Raw genomic sequence first — 22,061 nt, 5'->3', positions numbered from 1 at the left:
TAAAAGTGAAAATCCTTGTTTTTATGTATTATGCTACAGTAACACCTGTGGGATATAAAACACTGATACCATATACGTCAAAAATAGAAGTACACAGAATATCAAAAAAGAAGAAGAAGAAAATGAGAAAGAAAGAGAGTTCTATGAGCCCTATGCGGCTTCTTCAGAGGCTCAAAATTTCAAATCTGACCGGGTCAATGCAGAGGCTGTCAGAAATCTGCTAAAATTATTCTTTATTTATTTCTTCCTTCGTTTTAATGTTAAAAGGATAACTCTTTTTTTAAATGTATTCCAAATCTGTTCAGATTTATTTTCTGAAGAACGCAAAGGAAGCTATTTTGTTGAAAGGTGGTATATAAACAACATTTGGCTTTCATTGTATTAATACAAAACCACTGAGACTTTTCTCAAAACATCTTCTTTTGTGTTTGCCAGAAGCAAGAAAGTCACAATGACATGAGGATGAGTAAATGGTGCAAGATTTTCATTTTTTGGTGAACTATCCCTTTAAAGCTATATTTTTAGCACTTGGAATTTAATTTCTTTACATCACCGGCGGTGTTAATTTGTGTGTCGCTTCGCACCAGGTCTTCTTGTCATTCTGGTGTCGCTTGAGTAAAAAACGTAGGTCTTTGGGTCAATTTCACAAACCCATCTGTTCTGGAACATCAAAATGCTGCATTCAGGTTATCCGGCCTCATGATGATGAGGGAACAAGGTAAATGCTAAAATGATGGATTCACCAATTAAAACATCATTAAATGTTACTCCACAAAGCTCTGATTTTGGTAACCATCGACACCGAATACCATAATCTTGGTATCAATGTCAGAGACCACATTGAAAATCTGAATCAAAAAGTTATTTTCAGCCTTTTGATGAACTGAAACAAAACAGTTGTTGTAAAAAAATGCATATCTTTAAAAAGAACGATACTAGAAGTAAATGATCTCAGGTCTGACCTTCAGGCCAGAGTTCTTGCGCATTCGCAGACGTCCCATCCACATGTCGGTGAGGAGCATCTGGCTGCAGGTGTGGGCGATGAAGTCCCTGTGCTTGGCGGCCACAGCCAGCTGCAGACAGGTGGCATTACTCCAGTTCTTCAACTCGTAGGTCAACAGCTTCATGGCCATCTGTTCGTCCTGCTTATAAGACTGATCAAGCAACTCAACAGCCAGCTGACCAAACTCCCTGAGGGAAAAATATTATGAAATATCTTCATATGACATTCATATACACTATCACCCAATCCAGGATTAACTAGTACGATTCTATAAAACAGATAGTGTCCAGGTATACAGTACATATGCAGAGGTGTATAGGATTTATGAATTTGATAAGCCTTTGTGGTCAATCTCTGTGCGTTTGATGAGAGGCCAGTCTGGCCCACAACAGATGGCTTCCACATTTCCCAACCAAAAGTACATTCAGCAACCACAATAGGAAAGACTGGCAATGTTTGAATTATTATGCAGGCAATAAAATGTATGTAGGTTGGGAGGCTCATGACAATATCTCATTCAAAGCTCTTGAGGATATGGGCTTTAAAGGGATGGTTCACCCCCCAAAAAAATTCAGTCATTATTTTTTCTTCAATAAAACAAAGAAAACTTTTTAAGAAATATCCTTAGTGGTTGTGTGTAAGTGGAAGTCAATGGGGGCCAATTCCAAAATATCTACTTTTGTATTCTGCAGAAGAACAAAAGCCATACGCGTTTTGAATTACATGAAGGTGAGTAAATGTTGATAGAATGTTCATTTTGGGGCAAACTATTCCATTAACATTTTGATATACCTTGAATTCTGGTTGAGCTCTTGTGAAATGTCATCCACCATGTCATTCTCAGACGCTTCATGAGCCATGGCCTTGCAGAGCTTGCAGGCTACCAGAGCTTTAGCCATGGCCTCCTCTCCATGCTGCCAGAAGAACAAAGCCATCTTCTGCCGTTTCATCAGCACTGCCCAAACCATCAGCTCATGGAACGGGAAGGGGAAGTGATTGATTTCCGGGTCATCCAGGTCAATGTCTACTTCCTCTTCCCTCTTCCGTGTGGTTTTCTGACGCCCTCGTCTGATGGGCATGTCATCCTATTAATGCAAATATTTTTTTATTCATCAGTCATTATTATCAGTATTATATTAAATGAGCAAACCAGTACTTGGAGCAGTTAAAAAACACAAAAAATCTAATTCAATAAAAAACAAAATCTTGATTGGAAATGAGATGTAATTAAACCCCTTGATAAAAGCTTAACATAATTGTGGGTAATTACAATTCATAGAATGGATCTGTAGACTTCTGAACATGCAACAAGAGGAGCTATTTCACTGCAAACCTTCATTACTTGCCCTACAATCCTCTCAAGCTTAAACAAAACAATTTCAATAAATCTCAGTGGGGATTTTATTGGAAAGCAACAGGCAACATGAAATTAAGAAATAAGTCTCACCTCCATTCCAAGCAGCTTCAGGGCTTTTGGCTACATCACAAACAAACACATATGCAGGACAGAAATAGCAAGACCAGTTAGATTTGATTCTTACCATTTTAAAATAATTTCCTTCTCCTCCAACACATGAATTGACACACATCGCAAGATGTGTTTCTAAAAGCACTGCATGTCTAATGAGAAGATGGGATTCTTTATGCAATGCAGTGATACATTTGGTTTCTCTCTGGTGGCACTGCTGATGACTGATCTATTTTAAGCCTCTACTTTGGAATGGGTAGAATATGGGCATATATGCATGCAAGATGAAAATGTTATCACAATATGAAGCGCATGCATATGCATATGCTCAAACATTTTACATTAATTTGCCTGACAGACCATTTTATCTAAAGGTGTAATGTAAGGATATTTTAAGGTATACATTTTTAGTTTGTGTGTCTGCTGGGAACTAAAACCATGACATTGCAAGTGCTATGCTCCACCAACTCAGGTACAGAAAAAAACACATATGCAAACATCACATCAACACAGTACAGTAAAGCAATTAACTGTTTGAGATAAAATGTTCTTGAGACACTGGCATCATGGAGCTGAGATATTTCTACTTTCCCCTTTTCTTACTCTACGTGTCCGACTTGTATTCTAGATCTCTGAGCTCTGAGGTCCTAAAATGTGAGAACATTTGATATCATCCAGGTGTCTGGGGCTTGAGAATTTGCTTTGGCCACTGTTTACACCGCACAGTATCTGCAGTACCACGTGTGAAAATAAAATCCCTGCAGGAAATTTCAAGTGTGTGTTGGTTCCATATGCCGCCTCTCTGCTGCGCCCCTGATGGAAAATATTCTCTTTACCCCTTTTCCCAGGTGGGTCATGCTGATAATGGACTGAGCAAAGAACATTACAAATTTCCTTTTTGGGAGAATAACCCCGGGACAAACATTTAAATTGCAGGTGGGAAATACAGCCAGAGAGAAAATAAGTACAATAACATACCCTCTTGGGTCCAAAAAGATTGTGATAAAGCGTCCGAAATCTCTTCCTTGTATAATTGCAGCGATAGGCTCCGCCCATGAGGTATTCAATGACCAATCCGATATCAATCAGGCTGATGCGGTAATCAGGCGGAAGGTTACCCTGAGTGAAAGAAGGTTACTTACAGCGACACGGAACAGCAGCCAACAGTCATGGCTAACAAAATGACAAGCGGTAAGGTCGGATACGACCAGGTCTCACACCAACACACTCATTCACTCTTAATCCACAAACACACTGACATATTGCTAAAAGGAATCAAGATAATTGAAGAAGATTGGCTGATTCACCTTGAGGTAGATCCAACTGAACCCTGGATATTCTTGCTTGGAAAGAACACACAAGGTCAGTGAGACAGAATCATATCAAAGGGACAGACATCCCCCTGAGACTAACCAAGTTATCGTTCAGGGCTTGGTGTCATATTGAACTGATTGTAAGGCTTTGCCTCTTTACAAAGCAAAACAAAAGCATGAGTGTAAATGAGAGAATGGAGTCCAATAATGGGCAGGACAAAGAGGGAGCAGGGGGTATAAAGCGATGGGGGAATAAAAGACAGATGATAACTCAGTTGCTAATTTAATGATTCACGTATGCCAACATTAGTGAGCTTTTTCAATCAAGGACTCCTTTTTAAGGGTTAATATAATAATTGACAACACGGAGAGAACATGAAGACCTAACATCCCTCCTTTCAGTAGATCTACAGGCCAAATGCCTATTAGCAAAACTTTTAGCACATCTTGCATTCAGCTGTGCTTCTTTAATTATCAATGCAGTAGATTTTCTGAGCTAGTCTAATAATTTTAACCTCAGAAAATGTTACAATATTCTTTCACTGGCTGATCATAGTCAGAGAAAGAGCTGCAGGAAATTATACTGTACAACATGATGTAACATCAAAAGTCTCTACGGACATACAGAACATGCTCTTAAATGCCCTAATTGAAAAGTTTGAAAACAAAGATCAGACTGAATATACAATTACAGTAAAATTACAGTTGATCTGTCATACGTCATACACTAATTTAAAAACATCACATTCGACTTGTAATGAGGCCGTTCTAAGAAGGGATTACAGTATTTGGTACACAAATGTCAGTTTAAGACTAAAAAAATCACCACAGTGTACAATGAAAGCCACCAAGCGCTCCACTGAGTCTTAAAAATGCAATTACAAAAAGTACCTTAGAGTAAAGTACTTTACAGATACAAAAACAGACTTTAGGAGAAAGAATCCCAACAGTCTGACCATTTTATTGTCTCAAAATCACTAAAACAAGCAGAAGACACAGACAGAACCAAAGCAACTAATTGGCCACATTTGTCTGTCAAGCTAGGAAACAAGAAAAACCCCTTAGCTAAGTATACAACAAAAATCTAAAACTAATCTACCACCTACACACACGCTCTGATTTACATATCCATCCAAACACATGCGCTCACACAGACATTCACACACATGCATACGGAAGCACACATCCTCAGCTGCATGCATAATGATTTCTTACCTTTTTCACATCTCTGACAAGGTGGTACAGGGTGTTGGATGGTCCGTGCCTCTGTTTAGACAAACAGAAACACAATTAACCTTTAGCAAATTTACTGCTACACTGTAGAAAAAATTCACCTATTTCATCTTAAAATTTCAAGACAAGTTGTTAGGTTAAGGGTCAGGTGTGTGAAATTTAGCAGCATCTAGCTGTGAGGTTGAAAATTGCAACCAACGGCTCACTCCCCTCTCCCTTTCTAAGCACTTCGGTGGCTGACACAGAAAATGTTGTCACGTTTTCAATTCTTTCCTTTCACCTATTTACTAAACGCAGAACGGTATGTCCGTTTATGGCTACTGTAGAAACAACATAGCAAATTCCATGATGGGGGCCCGCACTGTATGTAGATAGAAATAGCTCATTCGAAGGTAATACAAACATAAGGCTTCATAATGTAAGGTCTTTATACACCTCTGAAGACATAGATATTTATATTATATTTCATTTCTGTCAATAGTTCCTCCAACAATTTACACACTGGACCTTTTAATCAAAGTGGCATTACAAGTCATTTAAATCAAATTTGTATTAAATGACTCAAAAATGCAGTTACATTCGTTATAAAAAAACCCTCTTTGTATCATTTTATGAGTCACCTTGATAAATTTCAAGTTTAGCTAAAGCCAGTTCGAATGATCTTAAAAAACACATCATGTGTTCAATTCCATTGCTTTTTTAACACATCCTTTTTGGGAGTGATATGACAAACCAGGGAGGTGTACTAAAGAAGTAGCTGAATTACCGTATTATAGAGTTCCTCAAGTCTTGATAGCGTCAGGAAGCGATGCATGCTCACTCCATTCTCTATCAACAACTTCACAAAGTCCACTCTGTCCAGCACCAGAGCATCCAGCATAGACTGTTCTAGAGAACCAACCTGAGCACACACAAATAAAGCTTAACCTTTAGCACAGAGTATGATAGAAATCTTTGTTTCAATTAGATGCATACAGTAGTTACAACCATGATTTTATTTAATAAATCATAATTGGTTGTGACACAGTTTGCTACCACAAAAAACCGAATGGCGTGCCTTTTTGGTTTAAAGTATGGCGTGCCATACTTTACTTTTTAGTTATACAGCTTTTACACCTAAATAAATAATCACTCAAGTTATCCATAATTTATGACTGTATATGTATTTGTACTCAGAGATTTTTTGTGTGAGGGCATATTGCCTACAGGCCATTGCTGTCCATAAATGAAGATCTGGCTGCGAGCGATGTCAACTCTGTTCCAGGCCAAAGCCAGACTCAGCTGATCAGGAGCTGATGCATTGGCACCTGGACAGAAAGGTAAAAAAGACCCGTACTTACATTTTGCGTACTTGCTTTAAACACAACTTATGAATGACCTGGGAAAATGTTAAGGAGAAAATATGAAACGGCAGATGTTAATGCATGTTTAACATAACCCCATTTTTAGACTGATATGTTGAAGCCGCTCATTTCCTATGAGTAGAATCCCGAGGATTCCCCGGTCTGTAACGGCACATTTATCATGACAATCCAAACTGTTATGCGTGTTTAATGGGCTGAGTCTAGATACAAATCAGAGAGGAAAGCACTGTCCACGATCTCTAATACTCTGCTCTGCCCCCTACATCCCGCTAATAAACCCAGAGGAACAGGACATTTGTCTTTACTTGCTCTGCCCTTATGCTTCTACGTTCGCATTTATGAGTGTAATCTTTTCACACACAGTTCATTAAACAGACACCAAGGTGTTGTCTAGATGTTACCATGAATAAAGCCATGTTTGCATAATGTCTGTAAAGTGCCATATATTTCCTGACTTATTTTATGGTGTGTTAAACCCAAAATTAGGATGTAAATATGGCTAAAGTGCATGGGTGGGGTCCTCTTGTACCTACTGTTTCTCACAATGCACTGAACCAGTTTGGTGGTGATTGTGTTTTTTATGGAAATGTACTGGACATGGTTGCATACAAATGCAACCAAAACAAAAGAAACAGCCGATTTGTGACTTCTCGTACTAGAGATGAAGGCTTTGGGCGCTATCATATCTACAGTTCGAAGTAATATCTGACTGATACCAGTTACTTGTACAGATGCCCACAGGAAGTCATCAAACCTAGTAATGCCACATTAATATGAGCCTGACAAACAGAATTCAAATCGAAAGGTCAACAGAATAATCTTAAACCCTGAGACACAATTTTTCAATATTGTCAGATCTACAGAAAGGCTCTTCTGGCTTCAGATTCAGGATATTGGTGCCATACGTTTTTTGACTTTCCTGTCATCAAATTCAATTGTGCAGTGTGTCATTACAAGAGACTCTGCTAGACAGAAATGTGATTTTTCATGCAACAGAGCAAAACTGCAAAATAATGTCATCAGAATGTCATAATATATTAGTTAAACAGGGACATAATGAGCTTCGGGTGAAAAAAAAGCCATGAACTAAAGACTATCATGAGCAACACTACAACAGCAGTGTTACACTGAATGATGCTATCATATACTATATGGTAAAATGTACTGTACGCTTATTTATTACATTTAATTGCTTCTTTTTATTGCTTTGAACTATAACAGAAGTTAGATTTGTGTTTTCCACAATAAATTATCAAACATTTTGACACTGATATTTATTCAGATATTTGAAAGTGTTTAAAAAAGCTGTGAATGCATGCAATGGCATTAATCACGGCAGATGTTTAACAGATCTACATCGTCTCATCACAAGGAGCCCACAAAAGCTACAGCTTTCCTGTAGCTTAGTGGTAAGAGCAATGCGTTAACAACGCAATGTTGTGGGTTCGATCCCAGGGGATTGCAAATACCTATGTAAAATGTATAGGATAAAAGTAATGTAAGTTGCTTTGGATAAAAGCGTCTGCCAAATGCCTAAATGTAAATGGAAATGGAAAAGCCTTCTTGCATAGCAAACACAGAGCGAATGGGAAAAGGGTGATGCATAATTACATGCTTCTTCAAAAAGTCAGTAACCAGCATACTATAAATCAGCGGAATTTGCATGCAAATGATTGGCTTAGCATATTATAAAAACAATTAACTAAAAAGAATGCATTTTAAACAAACATGCTAACAATAAATTTACATTTATTACAGCTTTCAGTTAATCAAAATCAATAAGTCTACACGAACGTAAAGAACTGGAATAATCACATGCCAATATTTGCTGTAAAAATCACCAAATAAAGGTAATTGTGTATAATAAGAAAATAAGTGTAAAGCGTGAAATAAAACCATCACTTTATAATAATTTGACAACGTGTAACTGACTTATTATTGCCTGTGGGAACTCAAATATGAAATATTGACTGCTCTTTGACTATTCAGTCTGTTACTGTATATTTCCTATACAACCATTAAAGAAATAGGAGCTGGGGACTGCATAAGAAATCATGCCTCAGATGATCTCCATAGCACTATGAATAATGTAGAAGCCGTGCTGGTTTTCTGAGCAACACATGGATCTTTTGGAGGACAAGCCCTTTCTGAAAGTCAGTCTTTTAATATGGATTTAAAAGCAGGTCTTAAGAAGCATAACCAGCAGATCTCATCTAAACAACACGAGTCCTGTTGACCTTTTGATTGCAGGCACTGAAATACTGAAGTTATTATGCGGTAGGTGGAAAGTGTTTGACCAAAAATTCTGGGTATCTGTTCTGGCAAGGAATTTATACAGATATGTGATGTACAATGGACTTCAGGGAATGGGAAACACTTAGTTTTTTATTGTAGGAGTTAACCGGCAGATCATGGGGAACGGTGCTGTGGATGACCTTGAAAGACGCATTAAGGGCCTTCATTGTTTTATTATAACATTCCCACCTCCCCACCTATTGCAGTTATTACCTTTCAGGAGAGCTGTTAGAATGGCCAGATCAATGTCCTGGTGTCCTTCTGATCCCATCCGGAATACCGTTATCTGAGGAGGAAAGATCTATTATTTTGACTGTTAGGGATAAGTTAGTGACAAGATTTAAAGGAATAGTTAAACCAATGAAAGATCATATGTATTTAATGAAACTGGATGGGAAATAAATTAATTTGTCATCATGAAAAAACAAATACTAATATTCCTGATAACTCCCTTTTATGTACCATGCAATAAAGTCATCCTGGTTTGGAATGACATGTGGGTGAATAAATGATGACACAATATTTATTTTCAAGTGAGCTATCTCTTTAAGAGCTGACTGGAACAGATAGAGCAACACAAGGCATTGTGATTACATGGAATGGCAGTTCTGTAATAACCGCATCCACACATATGAAGGGCACCTTGCAGCTCCATATGCGACTCGTGTGTTCTGAATTCCACAACACTTATAAGACTGTGGACAGACCATTAATCTAAAGACTGTCATTTGAACAATCCACCTTTCATTCAATAGCCATTTTCCATCTGCACTTGGTGTGGACTAATGAACTAATCTATGGAAGTAGGAGGATTGGTTCAGCCCAGCGTCAATGGTGTTTTCATTTTCATCCTCTAAAGGAACCATGAAATTATAGCACATCCAGAATGTGTGAGAGCTTGAGAGGAGGTGGTGACAGAGAAGGGAATTATAGCGGTTCAGTGTGTATAAATGACTAAACACATAATCCCTCAAACTGTCTCATAGTTTGGTACCGATGCGTGAAGTAATAGGTCATATATTTATGCGTATGTCTTTGTGTGCCGAGGTTCTATGAAATGTTTTTGTTGTTGAAACTGGAGTGTAAATGGAATGTGATGGTATCGAACAAGCACTTTATCGCTTCTAAAAAGAGTTTTTTGTTGGGCAATTACTGAGGTGACTGTTATTGATGATCTGGTGACTATTGAGGCGACCCAACCGTCATTGTGTGTGTGTGTGTGTGTGTGTGTGTGTGTCAGAGGAGTATAGTAGTATTGACCTTTAAAATATGTCTTTTCATATGTAAAATGAATACTTATCCTTTTGAACTGGGTGACAATATTGTGATATTTAGTAATGGTTGAATTATTATTTTTTAACAACCATTTCAGTGTAAATAAAAGCAATTTTATGAAGGGGTAAGTCCACCCAAAGTGAAAATTGTGTCATAATTTAGTCACGCTCTTGTCATCTAAAAACTGTATGACTGACTTCTGCAGAACGCAAAAGAAGATATTTTGACTTGTATTGGTTTTGCACCCATACAATAGAAGAGAATGGGTACTGCTGTTGTTTGGTTACCTTATTATGTTGTTTCCTTAATGCATGTGTGCAAGCCTTTTCAATGCACAAACTCAATACACATCACTCAAATTCAGCAGCAGAGAGATTCAGACAGTGACAGATGTTCTTTCCCAAATTTCATTTCCAAATTCAAATCACAGCCGAACTATGGGAAATGCCTGTGATTTATCAGCCTGCAGCGGCTGAATAGAGTAGCTGGATATTTAAATGCACTTCATGTGTCTCACAGGGCATGTTTTAAACACAAACGCACCACAGCTAAAACCCATCGAAGCCTCAATCTTTTCTGAGCACATGTTAAGCCTCCTCAGTGGAGTAGTATGCTCAGATGTCTTTATAGAGATCCTTGACATCTGCCTTGGCCAGATTGTTGTGTCTTCACATGTTTCAAAACTAACTCCATCTCCCTTTTGGGCAGCAATTCCCAAATAATGTGCTTTAACTACCTATCTGTTGTGTATTGTCCAGTGATAGTGTTTTAAAAGCCTGGTCAAACATTAAAGGCACCAACCTGAGGCTTCAGGCACAAGTGCTCTATTGCGTTTATCATCTACTTTATAATGTGTCACCTTGACAACAACAGTTCATGTGCTAGATTGCTGCTCAACATTCATCACAATCATTCCACCGACTCACAACCTCAGGTTCTGTTAATAAAGTATCTTAATGTACACCAAGCATACCGCATACACCTGGGTCTTATGCTTCTTAAACACCAGGCTAAAGTGTGTCAAGTCTCATCCAAAAAAACAAAAAATTCTGTCATCATCTCACCATCGTTCAAAACCTACATGTGACTCATTCTTCTCTTGAGCACAAAAGAAGATATTTTGAGAAATTATTGGATTATGTAATTTTGGGTCCATACAATGGAGGGCCAATGCGGTCAATGTGGGACAATCAAAATATCTTCTTTTGTGTTCTGCAGAAAGAAATTCATACAGGTTTTGAAGACATTCTGAAGAAAGATTTACATTTTTCAGGCCCTATAAAAGGATAGTTCACCCAAAAATGAAAATTCTAGTAGGGAATATAAATGTTATGCAGTCAATAGGGTTGAGATATTCTTCCAAATATCTTTCTTTGCGTTTAGCAGAACAGAAATTTATAGGGATTTGGAACAATCTCATTTTTGGTGAACTATCCCTTTAAGTTTCTTTTAACCAAGAATATTTCTGCTCCACAAATAATAAATAAGGAACAGCCTTTTCATTTCGAGCACACCTGCAAGCTCTCCCCCCCCAAAAAACTGCAGACGTAGGCAGCTCACTAGTTTTTGAAACAAAGTTATTGACAGGTGCACAGATACAAGTTTTAGTGGGCTGTTTATCAGCCACTTACCGCTTTCTTGTTAGCAAGTATTACCTATTTGAAGTCAGACATTTAATTAATGCTGATGAAACTAAAGCATACAAAGAGCACGTCTGCTTCGACATTTCCGCAACCACAATGAAAATTGTTTTATCAATCACTTGTCAACCCCTCAACAAGGAACAATTTTTAATTAAAATAACATGGTCTATCAGAGTGATGCTTATAGGAAGAGGAATATGAATGTACGTCTAAGGACAAGATGAGGTATACTGTATATCCAACACTATGCAGCACACACTCTCGTGCTGTACGGGGGATTGCTTCATGCTTCAATGACTCAGGGCCCCGGGCAAACATTTATCATCATTATCAGGGGTGAAATTCTCTTCATCATCCCTTCCTCCATAAGACCAGCCCAGCCTTCTCTCACACCATCTCACGTCTTATGTTGCACAACATCTATCAGGGGTTTTAATGTTTTGAAAGTAAGTGCTTACATTTTCCAAGGGGAATATAATGATTTAAATGGCTTTTTTAGAGTTGCACGTTTTAAAAGTTGGTGATGAGAAGTTCTTGAAGCAAAAAAAAGATGCTTCTGTACATGACACATTATCCATAGCTAAAAGCCCTCAGTTTGAGTCCACAAACATAGGCATTAAAATGCTTTACTGTGAAAAACAAACTGCCCCACTGAGAGAACTGAGGGTGCTTAAGTAAAGCAGAATGAGAGCAATACATAGAGAGGCTGTCAGTCTGATTAATTGAACCATCCCTCCAATCGGATGCGGAAACAAAGACCTCCACATTCGAAAAGAGATTAAGAATGGAATTCAATCCCGCACAAGAGAGGGAAAGCTTCCTGCGGAGAAGAGAAAAACACTGACATAATGTGTCTTTTCTGTGTCAAGTGCCAATTAATCTCACAGAAGGCAGAAATACTGAATTACTTAAAAGAATCTAATCTTATGAAGCTTTGATAAATTGTTGTAGCTGCCGCCCTTAAAATCCAAAGAGATGTAGTCGAGTCATGTACGGAGAGGCAGGAGGTTGTGGAAGCCTGTCTTGTTGAGTTCAGGTTAAACATCTGCTTGGTTGCTTCAAAGGAACAGGGCTGAATTAAGTAATCTCCCAACAGATCTCATTATCTCACTACTGATACAGCGTACGAGGCATATTTTATCAAAAAGAAATAGAGAGATGATGCCCACTTTTATGTGCTAACAGAAACAGAAATGATTCACATGTTTGGATCTAAACAGCTTCTGTCACAACATAAGGTCATAAGAGTAGAGCTTTGATTCATTCTATAGTTCATCTTTTGTTTGGTGTCACGTTTTTGTTTATTTTGTAATCAGAAGCCATTTATGTGTTTCTATATAAATGAAACCATATTTCAAAACAATATTTCATTCATTTTATCAAGGAAAGTACAAGAATATAAGTTTTTATTATTTTAAGTCAACATAAATATGTTCTTTTGCTTTCAATACATAAGGTATGGATGTGTCGGCATCAGTCTGATAAAACGTTCATATGGTAATATGTTTAGCTATAATTGTAAAAAAACTGTACCTTTCCATCACTGTGGAGTAACCTGTAATGTTATCTCTCTGTACCTTTATAGGTATAGAAAAAAATAATATGATGTGGTAATTTGTTGGGTACATTATTGTACCTTGAGGACCTATTTTTTACATTTTAAAGGTCCAATGCAATGTGATATACATAACTATGTCTTCAGAGGTGTATAAAGACCTTACATAATGAAGCGTTATATTTTTATTACCTTAGAATGTGTATTTCTATCTACTGTACATATACCACGGGTCCCCTCAAATGGAATTCACATATTGTTTCTACAGTAGCCTTAAAGGGATAAACTACTCTAGAGAGCGTGTTTCGTAAATACATTGTCTCCCTTTGGCAAAGAAAACAAAAAAATGTAGTATGTGTTGTATACCTGTAATGATACAAACAGGAGTCTCTAAGGGTACCACCACAGCGACAAAAACATTTCTCACGATTTCTCACAAAAGCATTGACAATAAATGGCACATCCAGCACAACACATTCAACACTCATTTCACAGTAGCTCCATGATCACCCGTTTAAAAATGAAAAGCATTTGTTTTAATCAGCAGTCATGGACATCCTCCCATTTGCTCACCCTCATTGGGATGTACAATAATGAGAGGACAGAAGATGTGATCCAGCGGTAAGCTCAACTGTTTTTGTACGATATGTGTGAGATGGTCTAAAGATATCTGAGTCACACTAGGCCTCATACATTCGTGCTGTTCTCACATCTGCCAAAACATCATTCAAAATGCAGTTGCCCCACTGAGAATAACCATCAATCCATTTACACACTGGGTATGTGTGAGAGAGAGTCAGGGAGTTGTGCAGAGAATGTGACATTCCATACTATAATTGAATTGCCGTGCATGTGTTGGTATTTTTGCAGTGGCATTCTGTGCTTGCCTTGTACATTTACCATTTCTTGTCTTTCAGATTTTGCTGCATCTCAAAGGCCTTGCAACCTCACTTGAGTCATACTCGAGTGGGTGGCTTGTAAACCAAAGCCAATGTTCTTTACTGTAATGTGTGGTCTTTGCAACTAACTCTCAACACATCTGAATACAAAGCTGAATATGTGCCAATCTATAAATAATAAGTAAAAACTTGAGTAAACATTTGTATGGTGTGTGGGTACAACAATTCATATTTGAGAAATGTATCTTCATAAGAAGGGTTAACACGTTTACAGCTTCACTTCAGGCTTTTGGAAATGCATGCACAAACAACATTGAAAACAATGAAGTTATACAATGAATTTATTCAAACAAAACACATTGTGTGCACATACATTACATACAAAATCACAAGCTCACATGCATGAACAATGACTACAATAACTAAAAGTTGAAAGTTGTGTACACACAAAAATCACTTTAAGGATGTATAATTTAATGACAGAAAAGAATGACCCTACACTCTTAAAAATAAAGGTGCTTAAAAGGTTCTTCAAAGCGATGCCATAGAAGAGCCATTTTCAGTTCCACAATGAACCGTCTCTTCCTTTCTTTTTTATAATATTCAAATCAACAAAAAGGTTAAACCAAAGGTTTTTCTGTGGCATCGAAGAACGTATTGAAGCAACTTTGTTTTAAAGCGTGTATAATCAAAATACACAACACAACATTGAGATTGAGAATGAATAGCAAATTTACTTCATTAAACATACAGTTACATATTTATATTATATATATGCATGCAAATCACAGCCAATAACTACCTATTAAAGGTATTTCAATCACTTCTTTCCAACTTTCGCCTGCTAACATTAAGGTTGACTGTGTTTATTTGAGATTATTTTAAGACCTTCTAGTAGTAAATGGCTAGGAGAAGGATTAATCTGATTACAGCTGTCTGAGAGCTTTTAGATGAGAATGCATATGTGACTGCTTGAAACATGTTTATGAGCTAACTGGTAAGTGCACTTTAATTGAAGAACAAAACAGAATTATGAAGTTGTCAAACTGGTACATAATTGAGGAGAACAGTAATGTAAAATGTCATTTTCTTAATTAGATTTGTTGTTTAATGTAAAATCTCACAACATCCTTAAAATGGAATAAAAATGAATAAGAAAATACTTTGTTTTCATTAAAGACCTTAGTGGGTAGGAGATATGTTTGGAAATATAACATTTAATCTATTGCTAGGAAATGATTCTTTCACTGTTTTCATTAAAGACCTTAGTGGGTAGGAGATATGTTTGGAAATATAACATTTAATCTATTGCTAGGAAATGATTCTTGAAATGTTAGATTTTTTAGTTTAGCACGGCACCACAATGTCACTCTGAAAACATTTACTTATCACAAGAACCAACATTTGCCAGTTGGGTAAAACTTTTGGGTAAACTTAATTCAATAGACCTTCACAGGTTTTAACAATCTCTAAAGCATTTAAACCATTTGATTTCTCAAGGTAATTTCTCTTGTTTGAAGATAAATGATTTCTTTGCAGTGTGAATGCAAAGAGAAGACATTTTAGTGGGCGTATTATTAAGTTCTACATTCTTTTCACCAAAAAGCGTTGACATTTGCGTGTGTGGGGTGAGATATAAAGCAGGCGTGTGTGAAAGACGCTAACATTGAGAGATGGTGACAGGGCCTGCGGGGATCTGCTTCATGTGGACTGCAGAGGTAGTGACATTTATCAGCTCAGAGTTAAAGAGAGGCCACTTGATACGGCGTCTCTGACTGTCCAATAAAATAACACCATGCTGACTTGGTGAGGAATGTGTGGCAGCAGAAGATGTCCTAGCTTTTTACCCTCATTTATAGAATTCTAAGTAGCACAAAAGCCTCTAGAGCAGGGCTAGTCAACTGGCGGCCCACGGGCCAAATGCGGCCTGTCAATCATCTTTACCTGACCCGACTTAACATTTCAAATAAGTGCAGAGACTTTAAGAACTGTGTGCTTTAAAAAATACATGTCCTCCTGAGGCGCCACATCATTAAAAGTCCAAAATGCTCCTACATTCAATACGTAAGTAATTCCCGCGGGTCATAATGATTGACGTCTTATAACGCGATTTGATTGGTCTGTCCAAGAAACTTCATGTTATTTGCAACGTTATAATCAGCAAACCACAGCCACAGGCAATCGGTTTGCACATGCGATGGGTCGTGTTCTTAAATGCTTCTTGTGCCCTGGAAAGTAGAGTCTAACTGTAGGAAGGGTACACCAAGTGAACGGTTGTCTCTGATAAGGGGAAAACTATGTTGTTTTTATTACTGCATTAATTATATATGATTTAAACGGCAAATATTTACGGAAAACAGCTGTCCATCTCCCTCCAGAACTCGCACCACAAAGGATCTGCCATTCTTAGTGCGTGGGGCACATGAATGGGATTGGAATTCCCCCGAAGATGTGATAATTGCGTTCAGTTTCTTCCATAGATCAATTGGCTCGTTTTATAAGACGCTAATTTAACGTCACAAGAGGCAGGGCATACTTTTGTGTTGAATGTTTTAAAGTTTTTGACTTAAATTGATTTAACTTTCATTAATTCAACCAAATATCTTCATAAATATCTTCTTGAAAAAATGTGCCACCCACATCTTGGATGTACTGGAGGACTGTGGTTGAGTAAATAAGCAACAATTTTTGGGTAAAGTAACGCATTAGGAATATAAAATGCAATTTAAAAAACAATATCTCTTTTAATTTAATATCATGAATAAGCACAAATACTGGATGCAATATTTATGTGCATGTTTTAATAAATGGTCTATAAGTAACAGCAACAAAACAGTATAAAAGTTACAAAAACGCAATGAATAACAGAAATACAAAAAAATAGAAAGAAATGAGCATATAAAAAAACTGGCCCGCATCCTATTTAGACATTTGGAATCTGGCCCTCAAAGAAAAGTAGTTAAAGACCACTGCTCTAGAGGAATCTCTTTAAATCTGTTATACTTCATAAAGGCCTTCACATGGGGATTTATGATTGGAATGACTGTTACAGTGGCTTTTTCGGCGCTTTACACTCACCAGTTCTTTCTTCTTCATACACTCCATCAGAATGATGAAGAGATGCTGGGCCTGAGTCCGGCTGTATGTAAACGTCTTCTGTATGGTGACTAACAACTGGTCTCTTAAAGATTCGTTTATAATTCTAACATCAGAGGGAAAGAAGAGAATATTGAAGAAAACAATTTACACACTGAACATTTTCTAACTTTATAGTTCCATTTAAATTTTACATGGTTATAGTTCTATCTTCATCTACGTGTAGGCCTTCAGAAATATATTTTATTAATACGTTTTTCCATTACAAATACACCCTTTAAACCACATCAATTCAATTTAGAACAAAAATCGTCTGAGACAAATCGATTTTTTTATTACCCATTGGCAAATTGTATTACTTTGTTTTGAACACAAATTTAATTCAGTTCTGTTTAAATGTAATTAATGATATATTATCTCTAAATCAAGTCTTAGAAATGTATCTTAAAAAGTTGCCTAAGAAAATTTATCTTAATTAACGGCAGTTTAGTTATTTTAAAGTGGATTTTTTTTTGTTGGAGTGTAAATGAATGGTTGAACAGTTTTATAATCTTAGCTGTATCTGACATAGCTGTTTCTTACATACCCGCCCTCCTCTGAATACTTATGGCCAAAGGCCAGTATGTCAGAAGCCCGTCCACTGCCATCACACACCACCACAGGAACAGGAGGAGTATCTCTCAGATACTCCAGGACGATTGAGATCACATTAGGACCCCCCTCCACTATCAGAGCCACCACAGGAACACCCTGTCCAATCCCTGTGGACACAGAGGGAAAGAAAAGACAGAAATGTGAGAGATATGGGAATATGTGTGCGGTTGTGGGGAGGTTTTAAAAAGGAAGAACGATCACAAAGATTAAAGGTGAAGTGTGATTTTTCTTATCTTCTTTTAGATGAAAGTGCAGAGAAAACATACATGTTTGAAATGACAAGAGGCTAAGTAAATGATGATAGAAATAAAAAATTTAGGTAAACTATCACTTTTACTTCACCAAGCTTTCAATCTTTGACATGGCATCACCCGGGCAATAATAAAGATATCAAGATTATGTTTTCACAGAATGTTTTTTTCTATTATGTGGAATAATTTTATGTAGAAAACAGTTAATTACAAAAAATTACTTCAGCTGGGTTTTCACAGACCGGGACACAAATTTCAACGTAACTTTTTATTGACAAATCCGCTGTTTCCTATCAAACACAACACGATAATATAACAGCATTGTCTGTCCACACCAAACACCAAAAAAGTGGCGTGGTGAGACACAATCAATAACAAAACACAGCCAATCATAACAGTTAATTTCTGTTTATGCACTCTGGCTAAATCTCTTATTAATATTGAAAAGATACCTTTTATCATGTGTCATGACATGTCAAGGGAAGGGCGGAGTGAGCCGTTGGTTGCAATTCGTAAACTCACCACTAGATGTCACCAAAGGTCATCCACTGGTTCTTAAGTTAAAAAATCTACTTTTCTAATAGCAACCTATTTGAAATGCCATGTTATGAACTCATAACTCAAATGTCCATGTCCATTGAACTGAAAACAATTACAATAAGTTCAAAATGAAGCTTTGGGGAATACTCCTAAGCCTTTGTGCTTGAATAATTTAATTATGTCTGCTTGGTCACGGAGCTGGGAATTTATACGGGGATGTAAATGTCGTAATTAAGAATTCATAGAGGTTTAAGCTCTATTTATTATTATTGAATAGGTTTTCTTGTCATATCTTTTTGTGTGCTGTAAGTTCTTATGAACATCATTAATTGATTTATGTCAGGAAACAATATCTTTGAAATAGTTTGATTAACTGACTTGCATATAGAGGCACATTAAGAGGATAAAGCACTTGCATCACGATCAGATCATTTGTGCATTCATGTATCATCGGCAATTAACAGTGTTCTGGGATTAATGAACAGGTGTTGGCCTTTGGTAGAGCAGCAGAGCAGAGTAAAGGCCCATCAGTCCCTTTCCTTAGACTATTGAGTACAAGTTGCTGTTATTCAAAAAGCATGTTAGAGCCAGATCCTCCAACCAACGCTTAAATAATGCAGAATGAGATAAAGACAGAGATGGATAGACAGAGAAAGAGAGCGAGACAGAGAGGGGTACACCGCATCTTCATGTGCTGTCATCATTGTGCCTAAAATGAGTACGGTTACATAAAGTGTGTCTATTTTTAGCAGCACACAGACTTCAAAAGCAACTGCCGCTCCGCTGGTATAGCGATCCAGAAAGAGTGTGATTTACTTTCCCATTCTGAACCTTTTCCTCCTACCTTTATCTCACTCTATGTCATTTCACTCACTGAAGTGATATTTATTGATCTGTGAGTCCTTCTACCATGATATTCCAGGGCTCGCAGGAACGTTATGCTGTTTACACACATACACCTACACACGCACGCACGACAGCCAGACATCTATGCGGCAAAGCTGGCATCCGGTGTACACATACTGCGCTAAAGCAGGACTGTAGACATATTATTAATCTGTTTACTGTTTCCTCAAATAGTGAAACTCCCTCAGCGACTTTAGCTCTATCGGTGCCTTAAGGTCAATAAATGGGATTTTAAAGCATGTCTTTTCAATAATGTATTCATACAGGCTTAACGGTATTCTAATTTGACAAATTTTGTTGCCTCTGCAGTGCTTCAAATAAAAAAATGGTGCATGTCCTCCCCGTCATATAATAATGCAAAATAAAACATAATTGACCCATGTTTGATTGACAAGCGATCTGACCAATCATAACACTTATATTATGTGCCTCCGTGACTGACCGCCATTTTGTGTGTACACAAGATTTATTCTCTTGGGAACTGAATAGAGCAGAATTGTTAGTTCTCCACACTGATCCACTTCAAGCACTTCATTTATTAATAAGGAAAATGATGTTATGGTCTGTGACAAATTAAGAGTTTTCCATTGAGTTCCTGATTTTGGGTGTGAACAGAATTAATAGATGGCCAATAAACATGCTTTCACAAGTCTCTAAGAGAGATGCATATAAGAGAGGCCATTCACCAGAAAATTGTAAATTTTAAAAAGCAGATTTTTGTATTTGTGTGTTATTGCTTTACAGTCTTGTTCAAACAAGCCTCATGTTCCACAGAAAACTTGAAAAAGAAGCTGGGTGGGCAGGACAAGAGTGTTCTAAGCACTGATACCTTTAGCTGCCTTATCACTTAATCACTCCATTAGTGTCCAGACAAAGCAAACAATTCAAAGGAAAGTCATTTGATATTTAATCAGAGAATGTCAGACGGACACCCTGCCGCAAGTCAAATGACATCTGAAATATGAAATTATTGCTATCAAAATCCACATCAGCCCCTGCATTTATTCAGCATGTATTGTTTATTATAATATAATGGTTAAAATAATCGTATTTTATCTTTCAACATTTAGAACAATTTTATTAGAATTTTGTTAATGTTAAAAATAAATGAAGAGTGATGTGAATCGTAAAACATACAGCATAACTAAGCATCAAAAGAGGATTTATACAAGATGCCGTAGTACAGTAAAATATGTTTTTTGTATTTGGGTTTCAGAAGCAGTTGGTTAAACAGCCTCAACAGTCCCTCCACCATTTCTTGGACACTACAGTGATGAGTCTTGTATCTCTTACTGACTCCATTGCTCTTCAATCTCACATAATGACCTTGACGGGACACAGTCCAGATAACACAACCCCCTGTGCTCTGGAAGGAGATGAGGAGTGTTGAGATGACAGACACGATTTCATTTATATGCCCCCTGCCAACCATACAGCAAGAAAATAAATCTTAGTTTTTAGAGCCGTAGAAAACCACCCAGTTCATTCTCTGTCACTCTCAATCCATTCCATTTACTCTGTGTGTGAATACTCAAAACTTCTGCCTGGTAGTTACAAATGTGGTTTATTTTACTCTTTTTCGAAAGATTAAGCACAACAGGTAGACGTCTAAAGCTAGCTTAATATATTGGCATTTAATGATCAAGGGTGATAAGGAACCCCAAAGTGTGGAAGAAAACATACATTACTCACTTGGTTCTGTGTGTTTGAACAAAGCAATGTGGATACTCTGATCCAGTGCACAGCATTGCATCTTGGGACTTGCTAATGCAGATCAAAAAAATGCAAATACATTAAAGCCTGATAAGGCCCTTATCTTAAAGTCAAGTACAAAAAAATTGTAGCATAATGGATTAAATAATGTGCAAAGGAAGAAATTATGTCTTTAATAAGACCTTTAGGGTGGAGGCCTTGTAATCCAATTTAGATGTGATTCATTTGTTTTCAATTGAAAAGATCCTAAAACGTAATATTCAATGAATATTTTAAATAAATATTTAGCGTTAAAATGCCATGAAGCTAAATCGACAAGAATAACAGAACATATTTTCCATTAAGTTCTGTGTAAACAAGATGCATAAAGGTACCTCTTAAAGTGTTTACTACTTTACAAATGATTACATATACATAAGCAAGCTAAGACATATTTCCTTAAGAACCTGTAAACATTTAAGAGGATGAAAACGCTAGTTCCCATTACACTCCGCCTGTATGGTCAATACACCAATCACTGCTCTATTATGCTAATGTGATGGGACCCGCAGAGATGCACTGGAACACAGGCTAGAAATAAACCACCAAAGCAAAGGACTTGCTCATCATCTCCTCACTACGAGACCTAGTTAGTTCAGGAAAACCTAAAACAGGTTTCTAGGCTAGAAATACAGTTGGGTGTGTGTGTGACAAAAACCCTCAGTCAGGGAGTGAATATGATGGTCACAGTATTAGACACTCTCTGAAATTCATTTGAAAAGTTCACCAAAAAGGAAATTCTGTCATCATTTATCTTCTTGTCATTTCAAACCTGTATGACTTTCTTCTGCAGAACATAAAAGAAGATATTCTG

The 22,061-nt window shown here is 37.1% G+C and overlaps 1 protein-coding gene across 2 annotated transcripts in view; it reads right to left on the bottom strand.

The window, feature by feature from the left end:
* Window positions 1-15,257: 15,257 nt before the first annotated feature.
* The window catches only part of LOC130419719 (transient receptor potential cation channel subfamily M member 3-like), a 59,083-nt gene continuing 52,279 nt past the window's right edge, over window positions 15,258-22,061 (bottom strand). Inside the window, exons 7-9 of one of the 2 annotated variants that reach the window (XM_056746650.1) lie at window positions 17,731-17,905; window positions 17,127-17,250; window positions 15,258-16,708 (exon numbers count right to left, since the gene is read on the bottom strand). In XM_056746650.1, coding sequence (XP_056602628.1) covers window positions 16,640-16,708; window positions 17,127-17,250; window positions 17,731-17,905 — 368 coding nt within the window. In that variant the 3' untranslated portion in view covers window positions 15,258-16,639. The other variant, XM_056746649.1, reaches the window with a different exon arrangement.

Source organism: Triplophysa dalaica, chromosome 4 (assembly GCF_015846415.1).
Source record: "Triplophysa dalaica isolate WHDGS20190420 chromosome 4, ASM1584641v1, whole genome shotgun sequence".
NCBI lineage: Eukaryota > Metazoa > Chordata > Actinopteri > Cypriniformes > Nemacheilidae > Triplophysa > Triplophysa dalaica.
This window is presented reverse-complemented; position numbering and strand designations above follow the sequence as displayed.